At 52.5% G+C, this 22,482-nt stretch overlaps 1 protein-coding gene across 1 annotated transcript; it reads right to left on the bottom strand.

The window, feature by feature from the left end:
• Window positions 1–7,850: 7,850 nt before the first annotated feature.
• HMX3 (H6 family homeobox 3) lies at window positions 7,851–11,447 on the bottom strand. The gene is made up of 2 exons (XM_034931649.2): window positions 10,825–11,447; window positions 7,851–10,217 (listed from the first exon to the last, which is right to left on the bottom strand). Exons 1-2 carry the CDS (start codon window positions 11,222–11,224, stop codon window positions 9,544–9,546), a joined length of 1,074 nt encoding a protein of 357 aa, XP_034787540.1. The 5' UTR covers window positions 11,225–11,447; the 3' UTR covers window positions 7,851–9,543.
• Between the last annotated feature and the right edge of the window lie 11,035 nt (window positions 11,448–22,482).

Below are 22,482 nucleotides of genomic sequence, written 5' to 3'. Positions count from 1 at the left end.
AGCGAATCTGTGTTTTTGTTTTGTAAATTTTGAAGGTTTCCGAACTGCTGCAGAAATAGACGCCTTACTCCCAGGAAGAAGATAAGGAACTGGTGACAGGACTCGGTTTTAGAATTGAGCAGACTCGACTCAATTCTCGGCTGGGTGATCTTGGGGGAAGACATTTGGAAATTCTGAGGCTCGGTTTCTTTATTCCTAAAATTGGAGGAAGCAGTGCCTCCCTCGCAGAGGCTGTTGTGAGGTCAAACTACCCAGCACCGAGCCTGGCACACCGTGGTGCTCAGTAAATAGTGATTCCCTCTGTGTTCTCATAGCCCCCTTCTGTGCCCTGGCTCTCGCCCCTTTAATTCCTAGATCAGCTGTTACCCGAGCTAGAATTAGCCCAGCCAAGCAAAGCGGTTTGGGGCCACAGTCGTCTGCACAAGCTTCCTGGAAACTGAAGTGAGGCAAGGCCCGAAGTGCTCAGGCAACCCCGTCCCCTCAAGCTGTGGCCTCTAGACCTCTTGGCCAAGAGATTCCAGAAGCCCTGTCTTTAGGGTGCCCCCCAAGTGCAGCCAAGGGTGAGTGGAGACTCTGGAATCAGTCCCCACAAATGTCCAGACGCTGCATGACGGTGCAGTTCCTTCCTCGCCTGCACCGCGCCCGGGTTATGAAGTAAAGCGCTTATAATATCATTAGCCGCGGTGAGTTACCGACTGCGGCCCTGCCCGTGGCAGAACACTTCCCTACTTAACTCCTCGAAGGGCTCGTTAATGGGCTAATTGATTAGGAGTCGGCCGCGCAGCCGGGGCAGGGGCAGGCGAGGGGGCGGGGGCCAGGGGTTGCGCGCAGCGGCCCGGGAGGCCAGCGAGGGGCAGGTGCCGGCCTCCGTCACCGCATTAACCTCTTCAGGGCTCAGCGGCAGGGTCGAGACACATTACAAATGGTCAGCTTTAATCATGGTGTCAGCTCATTAACCCGGAAGGACCTGGCGCTGAAATACAATTTGTGCGTTCTCCTCTGCGCCGCGGCGGCGCAGGCTCCTGGGCCACGTCGCAGCGGGTCCCGCGTGCTCCCGCGCTGTTGGGGGGTACGCGGGAGGTTCCGCGAAAGAATCGTCGGATTCTCACTAACCATCCGCTTCTCGCAGACATCCTGAGCTAGGCGCTGCCTCCGGAGCCAGGGCCAAGGCAGCCCCGAGGGGAACTGGCCAGCTAACTCGGGGAGCAGTGCCAGCCACCCCGCTGGGGAAGAAAGCTGGGGGAAGGCAGGGAGAGTTGGTCGAACCTTCCTGAACTGTAAATACTTCGTGCGGGGAACATGCTGGAAGCTCCCCATCATTCTTCGCTTTAATCCTGATGGCAAACAAGTGACACAGATCTATTCACTCAATGTACAGGCCGGGAAACTGAGGCTCAAGAAAACAAGAGACTAGCCCAGGCAGACAAAGCAAGACTCGTGCTCAAGGTTGTTCCACTGCCAATACATCACATTTGGGAGGAGGGAGAGAGGAGCAGACACAGGCATTGAGCTTGGAGGATGGCTGCGGGGAAGACTGTGAGGATCCTGCTGACTCGGGATGGCGGGGGCGGGTATATGGGTGGGGCAAGAGCCCAAGGAGTGATCTCTGTCAGATCAGGGGACCTCGAAGTGGGCCTCGGAAAAGCAACTCCCAGGCCCTGAAACAGTGAGAGACTGGGGAGTCGACCCTTGCAAGAAGCCTGGCTTGCGGACTCTAAACAAGGAAGTTATGAAGCCTTGCGTCCCTATCTCTCCTTCCCCTAGGGATAGTTTGGGAAGTCAAAAAGATCCATCTTGCCTTGTATTTCCTCTGTCCCGTCCCTCTAATCGCTTCGAGGGTCTGATCTTCACCGAGGCACTTCCTCTGCTGCCACACCCGGCAAAGGACGCATTAATTCGCATGAAGGCACTTGCATAAACGCCTGCGCACACTCACACATTCATTCAGCAAACGTTCACTGAGCTCCTACTAGTGCGTGCACTTTACCAGGGAAGAGATGGTGGTGGGCACGGGGCTGGGGCAAGGAAGGCTGTGGTGGAGACCCAGCTCTGCAGCCTGACTGACTGCAGCTCCCCTGAGCTCCCCTCGATTGATAGCCTGAGGGACCTCCCGCCCCTTCAGCACCTATAGCCGTCACACCGCAAGGACGGGAGGGACAAGAAACAACCTTCCTTGCCACCCCTTTCTAGCATATGGGGATCTTCACCGGGAGCACGGAGGCCCAGACGCCCTCTCCTAGGCCCAGTGTAGCTACAAAACTCACTCCCAGTAACACTCAGTTCCTGGAACCACCACCCACAGACACCTCATGTCTCTCCCCTAACGAGTGGCAATCCTTCAACTCAGTACTATCCCACACCCCGCCCACCTCCCTAGCCTTGGGATAGCTCCGCCCAATCCTACTCAGTTTAATACCCACACCTTGGAGGATGGCCCCTCTGCATCTTTGGGATCAACCCCCTGTCTCCCTCTCCTAGGAATTAGGCATAACCAGGTTCCAAGGAATGATAAACTTTCTGAGCCTGAAAGAACGCTTAAAGTTTAGGTCCCGAGATTATGCCACTGCTCAATATTAAAGCGGCCCAGAGCAAACTTGCCAAGGAGCCTAATAAAAATTGATCCTCTCTGCTCTGCGGCAGTTGGGAAATAGGCTGGCTGAGCCGAGTAATAGTAGAAGAAGGCTCCCTCCGAAATGACAGATGAAGTCATAAACAAGTTTGATCTTGGAATCAAGCTTCGATAAATATTAAACACAGTCTGCCCCCCCCCCCACGCAAGTGGATTATGATATATGGCGCGTCCAAACTTTAAAATAAGGAAATACCAGAGAAAATGATCTCAATAAATTTTCTAAGTATAAACGTTGATTATGTTTCGATTTTCATTCAAGGGCCTCTGCTGTTCGTTCTTTGGTGCAAATGACATCTCACAATAGGCTTTTGGGGAAAAGGGCTCCCTATTTGAAAAAGAGAGCCCCAGAGGTGTACAATTTATGTAATCTGCTGCTGGAAAATGAATTGTGTAATTTATTGGAAAACAGAAAGTCATGAAGATTGGATCAGCATAGCCGAGTCCCGACACTCCCCACCCCCCTCCCCCCCCCCACATCCATCAAGTTCCAATTAACAGCCTAACCAGAGAGCTTTAATGGGTTTCCAATCTAGTGGCCTGATAGACTCATCAATTCCTCTGGGAGAAATTAAGAAAATCGACCGCCCCTTGGCGACGCAGTGTCATTCCTTTCTGCAACTATATGTCAAATTAAAAACACAATTAAAATTTAAACTGTTTCAATCAAAGGGTGCCCTGCAACCTATGTTTCACTTAATAGAACTTTGATGAAAATCTGATGCGTGCACTCCATCACCAACGGGGGCGAGGGCGGTGAAGGAGCTCACGAAAGAAGGGGATTCTTTATATTTCTTTAAGACATTAGCGCTTGGGTGAGGCACAGCAGGTGACTCCACCCCACCGCTCCTGCCTCAGTGATAGGCGCAACGCTCTCTCTCGCTGGCTCTATACCTCTCCCAGGCCTAAACCCAAAGGGATCCTTTTGGAACCCCGGCAACTCAGACTTTGGGAAGTTTCCCCCGGAGATGCATCGCCAGGAGCAGCAGCCAAGGAAGAGATCTGGGCTAGTACAACTCATGCGCACCTCCAGGGGACTCTTGGAGAAGGCGCGCTGCAGTCTCCAGCTATCCCTTCCCTCGGGTCTCCGGAACCGCCCCGTCGCTGGAGTGATACCCTTAGGGGTCCTGGAGATGGTGGGGTGGGGAGGAATCCCAGGCGCATACATGGGCCCCAGTGAGGACGAGGGTTGTGTTTCTATCCAGGACCCGATTACCCACCTCAGCCTATGCTCCCCACCTCGTGCACCTTCAGGGTACTCCGCCGGAGAGACACACCGGGGACAAGTGCAGCCCAAATCTCAACCCCAGACTCCGATCGGAGACACCCGGCAGGGCTCAAAAGTACATCCCGCCTAGTTGTTCTCGTGGCTCTTTCCTCTCTTCCGCCATCCTTCCCCCGCTCCCCAGCCCCCAACTGTTTTCAGGTCAAAAGGTCAACACCATCCACCCTGCACAACGGCCGTGCACACTTCCAGGGTCCTAGGCCCAGAGGCAAGGAATCGCTCACACCTCAAAGCCCGGGTTAGGGGGTGGGGGGCAGCGAGAGGGCGGGGAGCCGAGAGTGGGAGCCCTGCGGCTGGCTCCTGCGGGGCCACGTGTACATGCGGGGGCGGATGTTGTCCTCTGGGAGTGCCCGGCTGGGCTTTGGACCCCAAGCAGAGGTTTCTATGAGACTCCTGGTTCTTACACCCTGACCCCATCGCGCGCACCCCGGTAGACAGGTCTTCTTAGCCTCTTTGCGGAGTCTACATTTGGACCGCTAGCGGAAGACGCCCCCTGGCTGGGTCACTGAGCCGCGGGAAGTGGACGACCCGAATAAATGGGGCAAAATGGAATCGTGGAGGGCAGGGTAGCGCCCAGCAGAAGCTCAGACCCCACGGGGACTCTCAAGGGGAGTCCAGGTGCCCCGCGGGCGCAAGAGGGTGAAAGCAGCAGCGCGTGGCCCTTGCGCAGGCGGCCGGACAACGCGAGGCCTCGTCAAAGCGCTTGCAGGAAGCAGCCGGCAGCACCGCCCTCCCGCCCTCAAGCCTCCGACCCTGGTCCCCATCTCCCAGGCCCTAGCTGGCCCAGAAGGCCGCAGAAGGGAAAGCAGATCCCACTGATCTTTTCGCCTGCTCCTCTTTCTCCCAACTCTACCTCCGGCCTCTCACACAAGAAGAGCGCACGCACTGGGGTTCTCACCGCGTGGCCTCTGGCTCTGCGGTGCCGGGAGCCTGTTGAGGGGGCGTCGCGGCTCAGAATGAGCGCCCGGTGGTGGGGGGGCAGTTTATATCTGTCTTGCTGTTGTTTGATGTACACACACCCACTCTATTTACTACCAAATAGAAGAAATACATCTGTGTTGCCAACAGAAACAGTTCGCGTGCTGGCTCTGTGGTCTCCCAGGGTCCAGAGGCCTCGGGGGTGCTCAGAGCGGCAGAGCCTGGCACTGTAAGGAGGCGGACACTGAGTAGGATCCCAGCCTACAAGAGCATGGGGGTCTGCGGTGGGATGGTGGCAAGCTCTGCTAGTTTATCCCAGGTGGCTTGTGAGGAGGGACTTCGAGGCATCCCGGTCCAAAGGATGTTCATTCAGGCTTCCTGCAGCAGAGGTGGGAGCACCACCTCACTCTGCCCAGTCCTTTCCCAGGATTCTCCCCAGCTTGCCTAAGCCTAAGGCCATCGGAGAAAAGGGTCACTTCGAACAAGATGTGTGTAATTACGTCTGTGCCTTAGCAATGGTGGTGATGCCAAACACATTTGTGATTGGGTATGCTAGGAACCCAAGGAAATGGTGTTAGGAGGTCTACAGTGTGTGGATGTGTATGGTGAGTGTTTATATCAAATGTGAGTGTATCCTGTGTGTTGTTTCCATGTGTATCTCTTTGGGTGATGCAGAAAGGATTTAGCCTGGAAGCTGAAGTCATTTGCATTGACTTGAAGATTAATTGGGGTGCAGATGGGGAAGAATCTAAAGCTAGGGTTGGCAAAGAGAAGCTGGGCTCCACAGTCTGAAGGAGGGGTGAAAAGACAAAATTGAGAGTGCCAGTTCAGTGTCCCAGGAGAGAGGACATGGGATGCCCTGTCTTCCCCTAGGGAATGTCCAGGAGGAATTTTGTGTAGGCACATTCACTTTTCCCAAAAAAGGCCCCTTTCGGTGAGTGGTGGCAGCAGCTCCCAGTAATCTTTGCAGAGGCAGCAGGGAGGGGGGCATTCTGGGTGGGGGAAGAAGACGGCCAGCTCTGGAGATGTGACAGCCCCACTAAATGCCTTCTTGGCTTCTCCTGGCTTGAAAACCACAGAAAAACTTGCAGTTGAGCTTAGGATGCTTTGTGTAGAGTGGCTTCTGTGCTCCACAGCCCCGCACCCTGGCTCAACCCCCTTGCTTGCCCTGGGATAAATATGGTGACCCCTGACAGGAGGGAAGGGGACATTTCCCACCTGGGCCAGCTTCTAGGCTCACACAGCCACCAGTCCCCAGGCGAAGCTGGCACCACCTCCCTCCCCCAGGGCGCACATCACTGTTTGGGGGAGGAATGCTCAGGGGTCCAGGGCAGTGGGGCTCCCCAACAGGAGGAAAAGGGAGGCTGTAGGAGCAGGACAAAGGATAAACTGTGCTTGTGGAGAACCAGTTATTTCCCGACTTTGTAAAGACCTGATCAGTCAAGAACCGTTTTCTAGAATCCAAACACAAATAAAGAAGCATTTTCTTGGCCTTTGATAACATCGTGTTCTGGCTGTAAAAATCTAAGAACGTGTTTGCTATTGCAACATTATTTTTAATGAGCTGTTATTGGCCTGTCCTGCGGTTGGTATTGCCAACAGTAAAAGGCATCACCATGTTTGTAGGTAACACAAGGAACAACATATTTTGACCCGAATTTCTGTTTATTTTTCATTTATGACACATGCCCTCGTTTTTATTCCAAACCAGAGGGAAATAAAGAGAGATCTGTCTTCACTGGGGTCCAGGCTAAAATTTTGCCATAAATACGCATGTCGGTTTATTCGGAGGGCAGTTTTCCATTAACAGAAAACTATACTGGACGTTTCAGCCACAGTAGAATCAATTGTGTCGATTGAATTTGAGGAGCCTAGCAACGCACTGCGAGAGGAAAGAGAGGCGTGCAGGCGCTCCCCAGCGGTCGCGCCCTATGGCTGCTCTCTGGAATCTTTTTCAGCCTCTGGGTTCCTCATCTCCCCCTTTCGGCTCCCCAGCTTCAAAGGTGCCCCGCCAGGAATTGTACGTGCAGACCCCCAGCTTAAAGGCAGGCGGCCACACCCGGCCAGCGAGTGTCGCCCAGGCACCTGCTTTTGTCGGGCGGACCCACCCTTCCAGGCGGTTCCGGCGCGCTGTGCCTCCGCAGGCTGCTCACTAAGAGCGCGGCGGCCTGGAGCCCAGTAGCGCGCGGGTGTGGTGAGCGCTACGCTTCCCGGCGTCTGCCAGGACAGGGTCGGGGATCTAGAGATGCCGCCCAGGAGGTGTTGGGCGCCAGGGGAAAGAGAAGAGCCTGGCACGGAAGAGACAAGGTCTTTTCTGTTGCAGCTGCCGCAGCTAGGTAGCCTCTGTTCCCTCACACTTAGCGCGTCAGGACCGCGCCCATGCTCGAGTCGCCCCGGGAATCTCAGCTCCGCAAGACCTGCGGAAGTTCCCCTCTCCTGGTAGTGGGAGCCGCTGTCCCAAGAGCTGGCTGTCCCTGGGGTTGTCCTCTTGTGGCCCAGCCTTTCCTAGCCTGACTTGGCAATCGGCCTGCGGCTGCAGCTAAACTCTGAACTCACTCCCTTCTTCCCTCCAACCAGAGCCCACCAAAGTTAACCAGCTGACGAATGCCCAGGGATGCCCTGCCCAAAAGCTCTCGGCTCCCGAAGGAACCCAGGTTTAAGAACAGAACGGGAGGCTGCAGACCAGTGTTCGGAAATACCAGCTGTCTCTGGTATCTTGCCTCGCGCGCTGTCGCTTTGCTCAATTTCGCAAACTACATAAGCCTAAGTCCACTCCCCTTCCACCCAGCATTCTTCCCTGCTCGCTGGGCGTTTCAGGCCGCGGAAAGTACAGGGGAGCTCGAGTGCCTCTGGTCGCGAACAAAGCCGCCTCTGTCTCCACCGCCTCCCGGAATACAGGGTTGTGCGTCCAGGTTGTACTTAGAGAGCGCAGAGGCAGTCAGCAAGCAAGAGAGAAAAGAGTTTTGGAGACATTTGCTCTAGGGAAAATCGTCCAAACTTACACACTCTGGCAACACGTAAAGCTTTTCTTTTCTTTTTAATTAATTCAATGTCACGACAACATTAGTGTAACAATATTTTGTGGGTTTTTTTTTCTCTTTTTCTTAAAAAGGGACTCAACCCAGGCAGAGGTGAGGGAGATGAGGGGAAACAAACTATCACAGAACAACAGGTGTACCGACAGAAAGAAAACAGATTGGGTGACAGAGCCAGGAGCCCTGCGGAGTAGAGGGTGAACTTTACAAGAAATCTGTACATTTATCAAATAAGTTAAAATTCTTCTAAATTGATTGTCCTTCACTTAAAGCGCTCCAGTATGCCTAACTTACTCCTTTGAGCATCACTACCTAAGCTTGTTTCTTTCTTCCCCCCTTTCCCCTGCCTACTTTTTTCTTTCTAAATGAATGACCATGATTATACAGTGAAAAGGTCTGTTTCCCACGGTGGAGGAGGAAACAGCTTTCTCAGGAGATTTTGTACAATATTGCACAGGTCAATGTACAACAATTACTGCAGAACATGAAAAGTAAGAGGAGAGGATAAAAGATATCATATTAAAAATACTGAAATTACTCTCTCAAAACAGGGAACAAAGTAATAATAGTAATATTAATAATAATTTACAAATGAAATTCTCAAAATAAATGCTACTAATAAATAAGACCACTTAGACCAGGCCAGATATGGAGCTGTTTCAAATAGTCAGAGTTCTGATTTTTGGCTGTCTTTTCCCTTTAGACACTTAGAGAATTCTTCCATCACAAAGTAAGACCGATGAAGAGGCTAATTGCAACAGACCTCTCCAGAAGAGAAAAGCGGCCTGAGTCGGGATTCTTATGAGAGGCTGCTCATATTTTGAAAATTAAGGTGGATAACTGATTTGGGGGTTGGGAGGAAGAAACATACCCAGAAATCCAGAAATAAAAGTACTATCATATGAATTCTCTCCCTCTCTGGATTCTGAAAACAGTTCTATAGAAAATGAATAAACTAGGCCGGGCGCAGTGGCTCACGCCTGTAATCCCAGCACTTTGGGAGGCCGAGGCGGGCGGATCACGAGGTCAGGAGCTCAAGACCAGCCTGGCCAACATGGTGAAACCGCGTCTCTACTAAAAATACAAAAATTAGCCGGACGTGGTGGCACACACCTGCAATCCCAGCTACTCGGGAGGCTGAGACAGGAGAATCACTTGAACCCGGGAGGCGGAGGTCAAAGTGAGCCGAGATCGCGCCACTGCACTCCAGCCTGAGCAATAGATAGAGCAAGATTCCGTCTCGAAAAAAAAAAAAAAAAAGCAGAAAAGAATAAACTAGAGGGATTTAGGTTTTGCGCTTATTTTCCTTCTATAAAAATAAAACCAAAAAGCCACCGCGCAATGGAAATTTGGAAGGGAGGGCTGCACATTTTACAAAAACTATCGGCCGAAATATCTGACCCGGAAATTTTGTCTCGTTCCTGCTTTCTCTTAATATAAGCCAAAAACCAAAAGTAAGAGGGGAAGCGCCTCCAATCCATTAGGGATGAATTGCACGAAAATGCATTGCAAATACTTACAAAATGCTACCGACTGAGGGAGGGGAAGCAGAGGCTGCGCGCCCAAGCCCCAGTTCCTGAAGGCCGCTGGACTTCTCGGCGCCCTCGGCCCGGCCCAGTCTCCTCCGGGGTCCGGACAAGGAGGCCGGGCGCTCCCTCCCCCACCCCTCCGGGGCCTCAGACCGGCCGTAGCAGCGGCACGGAAGAGACCACCGGGTGCGAGTAGTAGACGGGGTGCGGGAAGGTGAGCAGCGGCTGGCTGACTGGCACCGGGGCCCCCGCGGCTGCAGCCGCCGCGCCCTCGGCCGCCGAGTTCTCGTGGTAGAGGATGGGCACCCGCACGATGCGCTGCGCCGCGGCATGGCTCAGGTTGGCCGCCTCCAGCTCCGCCGCCAGCTGCCGCTTCCACTTGTTGCGGCGGTTCTGGAACCAGATCTTGACCTGCGTCTCGGTGAGGTGCAGGGACGCGGCCAGGCCGGCTCGCTCCGAGCTGCTCAGATAGCGCTTCATGTCGAAGGTGGACTCGAGCTGGAAGACCTGGCTGCGCGAGAAGACGGTGCGCGTCTTCTTCTTGCGGCACGCCGGCTTCTTCTCTGGACTTTCGGCGCCCTTCTTCCAGTCTTCCGCGCCCGGAGTGGCCGCCGCCGCCCCTACGCTCGCCCCGGCCGCGCCTGGCGCCGCTTCGCCTTCCTTTTTGCTTTCCTCGGAGTCGCTCTCCTCCAGAATGATCTCGTCCGGGCTCTTGGAGTCCAGCTCCTTGTGGTCGGGGTCGGCCTTGAGCAGTGGCTCCGGAGAGTCGCGGTCTGTGCCCGAGGCGGGGGAGGAGTCTCTCAGCAAGGCCTTCTCCGAGGCTGGGGAGACAGACAGACGGACGCACACACATGCACACCGACACAGCCTTGAGCGAGGCCCGGCGCCTGGGGACGGCAGGCTCAACCCGCGCCGGCCTCCAGGTCCCAGGCCATGAGGCCTCACCATTCCCGCGGGCTGCCTCCTTCTCGGCTGGGCCAGAGAAGGGACGCCGAGTCCTGGGATCCCCCTCCTCCCGAGGACAGGCGAGCAGATGGTGGTAGCGCGGCCACCTCCTTCCATTCCCTCAGCTTCCTCGCCAGGGGCCGGCAGAACGGTTCCCTTTCGGCTTAGGCGCATTGGAATCACCCCCTCCTTCCAGGCCGTGTCCCGAGCCCTGGCCGTCCGAAGCCTCCCTATTCACTCCCGAGGCCACTTTTCCCGGGAAGCACCGTGCCCGGGGCTCCAATTCCACTTCTTTTCTCACCAAGTGGGATTGGATTAACGGGCAGCGCAACCCAGCGCGAGGGCAGGCTAGGGGCCGAAAAAAACTGACCGAGCAGAGGGTTTGCGGGTGCTGGGGTCCCAGAACTGCGGAGGGAAGCAGCGCGGGGCGGGGACGGGGCGGGCGCGCAGGGGGACAACGAAAGTTCAAAGAGAGGTCGGTACCTTCAGGTCGCGGGAGGTGGCCGCCGGCGGGGGTCAGGGTGTAGGGGTACCACCAGGCTGGGGAGCGCTCCAGGTAGTGCGCGGGCAGGGCAAACCTCTGCGCCGGGATCTCAAAGCGGGGGAAAGCCAGGTCGCCCACCTGCGAGAGCGCGAAGCCCGCGGCGCCCTCCAGGGCCCCCTTGGCCGCCGCGGCAGCGGCAGCGGCGGCGGCGGCGGCAGCCGAGGCTGGCGCGAAGAGCGTCCGTGGGGGCGGCTGAGGCTTAGGGGGCGGCCGGTGGTGGTCTCCGTTGAGCAGGTTCTTGATGGAGAACGGGGACTCCTTGGGAGCGGGTGGTGGGGGCGGCGGCGGTGGGGGCTGTGCGCTGGCGGTGCCGGGAGCGTCCCGCCCGGGTTCCGGCATGGTCCCCTCTCCTCCGGGTCCCCGGGAGGGAGGGAGCGGGACAGGCGGGCGGCGGGGCGAGCAGGCGAGAGGCCGGAAATCAGACCATAAACGGAACTCAACTACGGGGCGCAAAGTCGGGGGCCGCCCCGGGCGCAAATCCAACGGCGGGAGGGCGGGGTGAGGACCCAGTCGGGCGGGCTCGCATGAGGGAGGGGTGCGGAGGGGCGGGGAGCGGCCCTGCCGCGGCACCGAGGGATCGAGGCGGCTCGGCTGCGGCTGCGGCTCCCGCGGAGGAGGCAGCAAGAGCAGTCCCCGGCTCGAGGCTGCGTCAATCCGGCGCCGGATGCTAATGATGAAATCAAAATGTCATCCAAGTTAAATGCGGGGAGTATACGGCGATTGGGCGCGTACAATGGCAAATGGGATTAGGCAGGCGAAGGCTCAGCCGAGCCCCGGCCCCGCAGCCGCCTCCGCCACCGCCCCCTCCTCGCCTTCCCTCGGATTTTGGCGCTTTGGCTTCGGGCTATAAGAGCCCGCCCGTTATTGGCTTTATATAGTCCAATTAGGCAGCAAATGAGGACAAGCCTATTAGCACAAAAGGATATTGGCTCCCGCTAAAGAGGCACTCGGAGCGCTCCTGCGAGCGCAGGAGGCGAGCGAGGGACGCGGAGCAGGCGGCGCCCTTGGCCGAAGCGCACTAACGGCCGCGAGCCCGGAGACCGCGCCTGCCTCTCCCCCCTGCGGCGCAGGGACCCGCTTCCCGCCGCCAGGCCTGCGGGAGGGGGGAGGGGCGGACCAGGCCCTCCCGGGTCACCTCGGGGTTATCTGCGCTCGCAGCTGCCGCTCCCCCGCCCCCTGGGGCTGGACAGGGGCCCGCCGCCCCCACGCGGTTGGAGAGCCACGCAGCGCCGGTCCAAGAGGCAGGACGTGACCTCGGCCCGCGGAGAACTCATCACTTTCCTACCCTTTGGGGTCCGGCGACCTCGGTATTTTTCCTAAAGCCTGCTAGGAAGGGCGAGGCCAAGAAGTGAGGGATTTGGGTTCCCCACCCACCATCCAGCCAATAGTAAGGGAATCCAGGTGTAAGTCCTCGCACTGCGTCTTCGGACTCAGAAATCCGCGTGGTCTTGGCCTTTAGCCCTGGAAAACCGAAGAGTGAGCCTTCCCCCGGGACCAGGAGTGGGTGTGCCTGTGTGCGTATGCGCGCTGACCCGGCCAAAACCCGCGCGTCACTCGGTGGGGCTGCTGGGGCAACAGCTTCCCGGCACGGACGGCTGCTCTCGGAAGGGCACCCCTCTGCTCTGGCCGCCGGTGCCCAAGGCTCGCGGATCAACTCCGAGTCTGTGACCCCGACGACAGCACTTTCTCCCAGGAAGTCTCTCCGGCCGGCTGGCGTTTGGAGCTGTCTAACTAACGCTTTAATGGGGGCAAGGTGAACCGAAGGCGCAGCGGCGTAGCTTCCTCTGCCGCGGCAAGCAGCGGCATCCGCTGCGCGTCTCGACGGCAGCCAAGTCCTTAGAGAACCACACTGGACCTTTGCAGAACGGCTTAGTGAAAGGACATTCCACTCCACTGGCTTTAAAAACAGCTCCCCGGTTCGCACGAGAAGCCCATGAGACAGACATTTAAGACTCATGATTTAAGCATCAAGTAAATCAGAATTGTTTGTGAGGTCCCCTCCCGAGAGACAGCTTTCTTATCAGAGAAAGGTGACAAACTGGCCTCACCCTCTTCCACCCTGGTGAAGCTCCCGCACACGAGGGCTTTTTGGGATCCCTTCACCTCCCCACCGCTTTCTTTTTCGTTAGATTGAGCCTCGCCTAATTCAAGGCCGCCCTGCATTGGCAGACGTGATCGTGTGGGGTCCCCACTTGAGAGGTAGATTTTGTTTTTCGGTCCTGGGGCGTCGGACCCTCCCCCACCAAATCTCAACGGGCATATGTAATGTTTCTTTCTGCATTCATCTACAGCAGGGAACCCCATTTTTGCTTTGGAAATCTGGAAACGTAAATGGCGCTTCCATAAACAATTACTGTTATTACTCCCTTGAGTTTACACAGGGCTTTACTGGAATGCAAAACGCTACGCCATCCAAAATCTGGGTTGGAACGGATCACTGCCCTGAGACCCCAGCAGGGTGAGTCTCATACTTGGATTTTGTAAGTGGAAACCCGCGCCCAGAGAGGAGGAAACTGGGCCTAGGTCGCCCAATCGCTGCTGGATACCCAGAGGTCATTTTCCCCCAACCGCAGAAATAGCTCGATGCACGTAGGTCTGTGAGGGTTGGGTGGGCACCGCCTGCACACAGCCTGCCACGCGGCCGAGTATGCGTGGAGAGACCCCGGCGTGTATGCCTGTGTGTTTTGGGAGCTCCGCCATTCAGTGCAGACGCATGCAAACTTGGCTAGAGTTCTGACGCACGAAAGTCGACTTTAAACTGGGAATGCTGAGGGTTCAGTCTGGGGAGGGGGACTCGTGGCTGATCACAACTCCAGCGCTAGACTCAGATGGGGAAGGGACAGGCCCAGTGTGGCGGGAGAAGAGGCCGGGACAGCCGCCCGCATCCCTGCTGTGCGGCTACCGGATCCCGGCTTTCCGGTTGTCGCCCCAAGTTCTCCGGTTGACTCCCCTCCCAGGGTCGCGCAGGGGCGCTGTTATGTGCTTGTGTTTGGCCCGGGAGAGGAGCTTCTCCAGTGTCAGCACTCTCAGCCCATCCTCTCAGTTTTAGGGATTGCTGGGCTTGAAAAGCGGGATGTATTGAGTAGATCTTTCCCTTCCCCTTCGAGAAAGCTGGTGGGAGTCGGGTCTGGGCGCGGACTCAGCCCTTCACTCGCCCTCTGGCGAGAGGTGTTGCCAGCGTTCTTGCGCTCACGACTCCATTCAAAGTCAGGCAGACAGCGCCCTCTATGGGACAGCCTCTGAACCAAGCCTGCAGGTTCCGCTGGAGAAACCACTGTCTCGGCGCAGGACGTTTAAAAGCCATTGAGGTCTCGCCCTTCGCCGCCGCAGTTAGAAAACAAAAGCATTTTTTCTCTGGATCCCGGGAGAAGAAGTGGGTGAAATCGCCTTCAGATCTCTGCTGATCTCTACCTGGCCACGACAGGAAGTGGTCTCGCCTGCCTGTCATCCTCCTTCCCGCTTTTCCTGCCTGTTTTAGGGCCCATACTGTGGTCCCCGTCTCGTTCTATCCTTTAGGTGCCGGTCCTAACCTCAGGCTAGGTGTTCTCCAGGAAGGACTCGGGGAGGGAAGGAGGGAACGGGCCTGCCTTATTCGTCTTCCCAGGACTCAGCGCCGCCGGCCGATCAGCCGACGAAACGCTTGTGCTCAGGAAATGCTTGTGCTCAAGAAACGCTTGTGTTAATGCCTGAATGCCTGAGTGAGACGAATGAATGAATGGATGGATGAATGAATGGATTCACAGTTCCCTTACAGAGAATTGGCCCACTTGATTAGGGACCTTCAGATAGCCTGATCATACCCAAAAGCTGTTTTTAAAGAGTTTAATGAAATCTGAGATCTTTTGATGCTGCATTTTACAAAACCTAAAGGAGCCCAAGGAATAGGACCTTTGGGGGACCTTTCCCAGGCTAATCTCAGGCAGATGGGCTGTGAGAGCGGGTCTCTACACCACCCACCCTTGGGACAAGGAGCCAAGAGGGCAGAAGGGGCCTGGAGAATGCCAGTGATTAACACCCAACTTTTACACAAAAGCATGAGGCCTGATACAGGAGTGCTTGGCATGGCATTCTCACCTGCCCCAGGCCCACCACACACACAAAGCACATACACGTTTGTGCACACACACAAGTCAGTAAGCAAGGCGCTTCCCAAAGGAGGGGAGCATTTCCATATTTTTCAGTACTTCACCTAAGAGAAGGCTGCTTCCTTCCCTCCATAGCCATACTACAGTCCTTCTCCTTGGAGCAGCTTCCTGGCACAGCCCACCTCCTTATCCATGGACGGGGTGGGGACTGCTTAGGCTTCTAGCCAAAGCTGCAAAACTCCCAGGCTGGAGGCCCCCACAATTAACATAGAGAGTTTGCCCTGGTCCTGATGGCCTCATTTTACCACCCACCTCTTCTGACCTGCAGGTCCTTGCTTTGAAGGCAGAATGGACAAAAGCCTGGAATTGTGATCCTGGGGAAACTGTGCTACCTACACATGCTACACAAGCTCTTTACTGGGACTTTCCTGGAAAGTTCTCTCCCATCTTTCTCGATGCCACCAGGAATGCTGCCAATGATGTCTCCCTCTGACTAAAGACTGACCCTTAGAAAATACACAGCCCTGGGAGACAGGTCACAGCCAAGCTGTGCCTGATCACATATGTTTCCTGCATCACATACAATGTCCTTAGAGTGACTGAATGTCTTACCCTTTCATGACAGTGAGGGTAACAGTTATGTGGAGGTAATATCAGCTCACGGTCATTGAATCCTTATTAGAAGCCAGGCACTATAACTTGGTGAGGTAAGTACTATTATTATTTCTGACTGACCGATGAGGAAACTGAGGTCCCAAGTATGACAAGGAAGAGCTGGAGAGAGTACTAAAACATTTAGCCTCACAGGGTTGTTACAAGGACAGGGCTGGCCTACAGTAAGTGCTATGTAAGTCCTAGCTATTGTGCTGTTATTCCTCATTCATTCATTCTTCAAGATGAACCCATAGGCCAAAGTCTGTTCTTGCAGTGTTGCCTTGAGAATGCTAACACAGTTCTACAATGGAGAGATGCCCCAAGAGTTGCTTCCTTGCTTCAAGGAGGCCTTACTCTTCTATCCAGAAATGAGCCAGCTCTCTCCCACGTCCTCGTTTCTCTTCCTGGTTCCCTTGTCTTCTTTGAAAGTTCTTCTTACAGTGAGGCACAGTGGCTCACATCCATAATCCCAGCACTTTGGGAAGCTGAGGTGGGAGGGCCTCACTTGAGACTAGGAGTTTGAGACCAACCTGAACAACACAGTGAGACCCTGTCTCTACAAAACATTTTTTTAAAAAGTCTTTCTCCCCAAACCAAGAATCTTTCAAGTGTAATTATTTGCAGGTTGCTCTCTATCCTCAGAGTTCTCATTAGGGGAGAAGAAGTATAATTTACAATGCAATAAAATCCACAATTTTGAGAATACAACCTCATAAACTTTGACAAATATATACCCCTGAGTAATTATCAACTGTATTTCCCCACCCTGAAAGTTTTCTCCTGGCCCTTTGCAATCAATTCCCCCAAACCCCACCCTAAGAGACCACTGTTGACTTTTAGAATTAAGATGAGTTATTCTGGTTCCAGAAGTTCATCTAAATAACCACGTCCAGTATGTACTCTTTCTGAGTCTGCTTCTTTGAGTCAATGAATCTGTGCGATTCATTTGTTTTGTTGTGCAGGGTATTTTTAGCAGAAGAGTGGCACATCTGCCTTACATTTAAGTCAACTTTAGATTCATCAAGTTCCAATGGGATTCTCAACCTAAAGAAATTCCACATCCCATGAATGGAGGAAGAAAATGTGGTCTGTCCATACAATGGAAAATTGTTCATCAATACAAAGGAATCCAGCACTGATACATGCTACAATGTGGATGAGCCTTTGAAAGATGCCAATAGTAAAAGACCACATATTGTTTGACTCCATTTAAATGAAATGTCCAGAGGAGGCTACTTCATAGAGACAGAAAGGAAATAAGCGATTAGCAGATGCTAGGGGGATGAGGGGAATGAAGAGTGACTGCAAATGTGTATGGGGTTTCTTTTTGGGGGTGATGAAAATGTTTTAAAATTGGTTGTGATGATGGTTGTCCAACTCCATGACTGTACTAAAACTTTCAATGAGTAGGTTGTATAATACATTAGTGCTGTCTCAGTCAAGCGGTTATGAAAATATTCACCTCCCAGCCACCATGCATAGGTACAAGCTTTCCAATGCCTCTTGTCTTGAGAGCCCGATGGAGCTGGTCCAGTGACCCAGCTGGGGCTCCCCCAACCTTCCCTGCATAGTTCCTCTTTCTGCTGGTGGCTGGGCAGGGGGTGAGGGATGCAAGGATCATTGGCTCAGCCTCCTGTGTATGCAAAACTCTCTCCCCACAGAATAGGGGGAAGCCTAGCCCATGTAGCCTTCAGTGAGGTCACGCAAGCCACATCAGAGCTGAGTACCTCGATAGCGAAGCCTGTCCCCATGGCCCACATTGGGCTGTTATCCAGGATGTCTCTCTTCTAGCTCTGATGCAATTTGATTCTGTGCTTCTTCCCTCAGTGACTGAGGAATGACCCATTCTCCCTGAGTCATCACTTCTGCCACACGAATGTGGCACAATCAGAACAATCAAAGGTCATGTCATATAAGCCAAGATGACTCCTAAGGACAACTGGGAGAGGAGTGGCTGAAGCTTCCTCCCAACAATGCCTGAGCAGCCCTGAAGAGTCATCTCATTTATTCACTTAGTTAGCAACATGCCTGGGCAGACATTGTGCCAGGCTCTGGGGGTACAAGACTAAATCAGTCACAACTTCTGTTCTTGGGGTGCTCATAGCCTAGAAATGAAAACTGAAAAGGGAGTGAATAATGGCAATGCAATGTGAGAGGCAAAGTGCCTCTAGCACATTTAGGCACAAAGTGATTTGGGATCACAGAGAAGGAAACAACTAATTCGGTCTGGTGGTTTAGTGTAATCAGTGGAGGCTTCCTGGAGGAAGTGATCAACCAGGGTCTTGATGAGTGTGTTATCAGGTAGGGAAGGGAGAAGAACAAAGAGGCTGAGGAAATGTCAGAATGTAGCCATAGAGTTTGTGCTGGGGAGGGTGCACAGAGTGCTGGAGATGGGGAACAGAGCTGGGCCAAAGAGACTGCTTCCCTTGAATTCCTGCATCAGTGATTGTGGGCCCTTGAATTCCTGCATCAAAATCAATAGGTCTTTCCACAAAGACCATCATATCATATTGTGGCAGCAGTAAGGAGAGCATGGGCTCAGGAATCTGCAATTTTGCTAGATGTAGTAGGCTGATTTCTAGCACCATCCCTGTATCACTTTCCTAGGGTTGCCTTAACTAAGTGCCACAATCTGGAGGGCTTAAAACAATGGAAATCTATTGTTTCACAATTCTAGAGGCCAAATATCCAAACTCAAGGAGTCAGTAAGGCCATGCTCTCTCTGAGTTTCCAAAGAAGAATTTGTTCTAGGGAAGGATACCTCTCTCCTAGCTTCTGGTAGGACAAGGTCCAAATAAGGTCAGTTTACAGATACTGGGAGTTAGGACTTCAGCATATCTTTTTGGAGGACACAATTCAACACCTGCCCACAGTGATCCCCACCTCTGAGCATTCATGTGCTTGTGTAATTCTCTCCCCCTGAATATAGGCTGGACCTAGTAACTTGATTGTAACCAACAGAATACAATAAAGGTGATGGAATGTCACTTGCATGACTGGGTTACAAGATTGTAACTTCTGTGCATTAGCTGACTCTCTCTATTCCCTTCTCAGTTTGCATGCTTTCATGAACCAAGGGTGGCCTCATACCAACAGCCAGTGATAAACTGAATTCCTAAGTTAAACAGCCTGTGAGAAACTCGGTGTTGCCAATAACCACTTTGTGAGTTTGAAAGTGGATCTTTCTCCAATCAAGCCTTCAGATGAGAACACAGCCCCTGGGACAACACTTTGATTGGAGCCTTGCAATAGACCATGAATCTGAGGCTTCTGTCCCACAGAAACTGTGAGATAATAAATATGTATGTCTTAAGCCACTAAGTTTTGGAGTAATTTGTTAAACAGTAGTCAATAACTAATAGAACACTTCTCTAGGTATTTCTTATGCCTATCAGGGTCTGAAGACCTAAGCAATGGGGAGCCATAGAAAGATTTGCCACAGGAAGGCAAGAGGACCCGATCAGATTATGTTCTAGGAAGACCATTTAAATAGAGTGAAGGATTTGTCAGAGCAGGGAGGACCAGGAGGCTAGGAGGCTTGTTAGGAGGTGGTTAATGAGGACTTCAACTACCAGCAATTTTTAACAAATTGAATGCTCCCATAAAACCAGCACCCAGATTAAGAAACCAAACATACCAGAATCCGAGAAGGCCTCCTTGTGTTCCCATCCAATCATCCTTGCCCCCATCTGCAACAAGAATAATCACAATTCGTGGATTAGTTTTGCCTGCATTTGAACTTTATTTTAAAAGATTTTATTATTTGTTTTTAGATACAGTCTTGCTCTGTCACCTAAGCTGGAGTGCAGTGGCACAATCTCAGCTCACTGCAACCTCTGCCTCCCAAGTTCAAGCGATTCTTGTGCCTCAGTGTCCCAAGTAGCTGGGATTACAGGCATGCACCACTATTTCCAGCTATTTTTTTGTGGGTGTATTTTTAATAGAGACAGGGTTTCACTATGTTTTCTAGGCTGGTCTCAAACTCCTGGTCTCAAGTGATTCACCCCGCCTTGGCCTCCCAAAGTGCTGGGATTACAGGTGTGAACCATCATGCCCAGTCCATTTGAACTTTATATAAATAGAATCATATGTAGTTTTCTATCTTTTGTGTCTGGCTTCTTTTGCTCAAGAATATGTTAGTGAGATGTAGTCATTTTGTTTCAGGCAATTTAATTTTTATTTCATTGCTATTTTGTATTGCATTGGGTGAATACAACAAAATGTATTTACTCATTTTGCTTTTGATAGACTTATTGGCGGTTTCCAGTGTGGGGCAGTTATACATACAACTGATAGATATATATTTTCTAACAAACATATGTGTGCATTTCTGTTCAGCATCTCTAGGAGTAGAATTATGGACCATAGGATATATTTCTGTTCCCTTCTACACACAGGGGAAAAACCAGGTGACAGAGATTCATATGACAACAGGAAGCAAGGAGCTGTGTAGGGTGAAAGCTGAGCATCCCACAGGGGATCCTGGTGTACCTAGAACTGCTCAGGTCACCCCTGATGTGCCTCACATAAGTGTCAGGCATATACTTTGAAAAGCACTTTCTCACTCAGTCTCCCACATCTTCCTCCTGACTCTGTGGTCAGGGGTCTCTATTATTCCCTTTCAGAAAACAAAACAAAAACAAATACTAAGGCCCAGGGATACTAAGCAACTTGCTATCATCTCCTTCATCCAGTTTGCCAAGCCTTTACCCTCCCTGACAACTTGGCTCAAATCCATTGATTAGAAATTGGTACCAGGCCCTTAGCTGCGGAGAGGCTGCCAGATTGTGCTGAGATCTTCATACAGGGTTCAGTTTTTCCGAGATGTCATGAAAGAAAATTCTTTCCTCCTGGTGTGGGTTCTAATGGACTTGCCAGGCAATAGGAATTGGGTTGGAAAGTGGGAAGCAGTTACTGAATAAATGCTTTAGAATCAGACAGAGCTTGCTTTAGATTCCAACTCTGCCACTTACAGGTTACATGAATTTTAGCAAGCTGTTTGTTCACTTCTCTTAAGTCTCAGGACCCTTGTCTAAATGGCAGGCCACTTGTCAGGGGAGTTGTGAGGCTGAGATGAGGTCGTGTGTGCAGAATGCCCAGCATGGAATCTGTCGCCTAATAAATGCTCAGTAAATGGTAACTGTCAAAACGTTAAGGCTGGACAGAGGGCAGGAGGGCAGCGACAGTGTGTCTCAGCCAGTGTAGGCTGCTATAACAAAAATACCAGAGACTGAGTGACTTAAACAGCAAACATTGATTTCTCCCAGTTCTGGAAGCTGGAAGTCTGAGATCAGGGTGCCTGCATGGTTGGGTTCTTGGTGAGGGCTGTCTTCCTGGTTTGCAGATGGCCACCTTCTTGTTGCAACTTGATATGGTGAAGAGAGAGATATAATCACTCAGTATCTCTTCTTAGAGGGACACAAATCTCATTCCTGAGGGCTCCACTTTCATGACCAAGTCACCTCCCAAAGGCCCCACCTCCTCATACCATCATATTGGAGATTACATTTCAACATATGAATTTTGGGAGAGGGGACACAGATATTCAGTCCCTAACACAGGGGAAGTGCTTGAAGGCTGAATATGGGTCAGTCCTGCTCATCACTGGCCACCTGTGTGGCTTGGCTGACTCCTTTGCCTCTGAAGAGCTCAATTTTCCTTGTTTCCTCATCCATAAAGTGAAATGCTGCAGTAGATAGATCCAGCCTGAAAGTGCTATGATTCTGTAGTGTGCTTTTCTCATTTCCTGTAGAAACTCCTGTAGATTGGACAGAATTGAAAGAGGACAGCATTCTCATACTCACAGTTCATAACTGACCTTCGATAAGGCTGGTCTTCTTAGGAATGGCAGCACGGACGATGTCACTTCAACACAAGAGTTTGCCCCAATTTTCTCCGTAAATGGGAGGCCCAAGAGCAACTCTAGCCCTGCAGATCTGTCCCTGAAAGACATAAATGTTTTCTAAAACTGTGAAAGGATTGTAATGACCAATCAGATAAACTGATTATCTTTAAATGCACGGGATGCTGTGATCTGCGTGGTTTGCATGTTGATCCCACTAGGGGTGTGCGTTGTTTGTCTGGAATATGGGGTGACTAGAGTGCTAAAAATAGAATCTAATTTGGAAAACATGTACAGGCACCCACCATGTGTTAAAACCCTGTAAGGGGGCAAGAATTCAATTGAGATATAGTCTCTGCTCTCTGGGACTTTACTATCTAGGGCAGGATCCAGACAGGGGCTACAGAAAGCTAAAAAGTCAAGTCAGAACAGGATAAGTGCTATCACAGAGATATGGTGTAGGTCTCTAAGATGGAGCTTTCAATAAGCACAGATGGGAGAGAGAGGAGAGGGTATTCCAGGCAGCAGGCAGAGGGGGCAGCATGTTTGGAGACACAGAAACTTGCAAATGCACAATGGGGTTGGCCCTCTCCTATACTTGGAGCACAGTCTGTGTGAGAGATGGGACAGTGAGAATGGAAGTTGTCTCCAAGTCATGAGAATCCTAATACCAGGCTAGGGAGCTGGGATATTCTTGTGGCAATGGGGAGCCAGAGAAGATGTGGAAGTAAGGGGACTGCAGGATCAAAGCTGTAGTTCATGAAGATAAATCTGCCATGGAGTGAGGCTGGATGGGAGCAGGGAGAGTCTGGTGACTGGGAGACCAGGCAGGAGTTTATGGCTACAGTTCAGAGCAGAGTGCATGAGGATATGAGCCAGGGAAATGGCCCTGAGAATGGAAGAGGAAACTGGATCGGAGGGTCACTGAGAAGGCAGAGTCACAGGACTAGTGACTAATTAGCCATGGGAGTCAGGGAGAGGGAGGAGTTGAAGGTGCTTGAGATAAGAACATTCAG

The sequence above is a fragment of the Pan paniscus genome, chromosome 8, assembly GCF_029289425.2.
Source record: "Pan paniscus chromosome 8, NHGRI_mPanPan1-v2.0_pri, whole genome shotgun sequence".
In the NCBI taxonomy this organism is placed as follows: domain Eukaryota; kingdom Metazoa; phylum Chordata; class Mammalia; order Primates; family Hominidae; genus Pan; species Pan paniscus.
The sequence above is the reverse complement of the archived record's forward strand: the minus strand, read 5'-3'. Positions and strand labels throughout refer to the sequence as shown.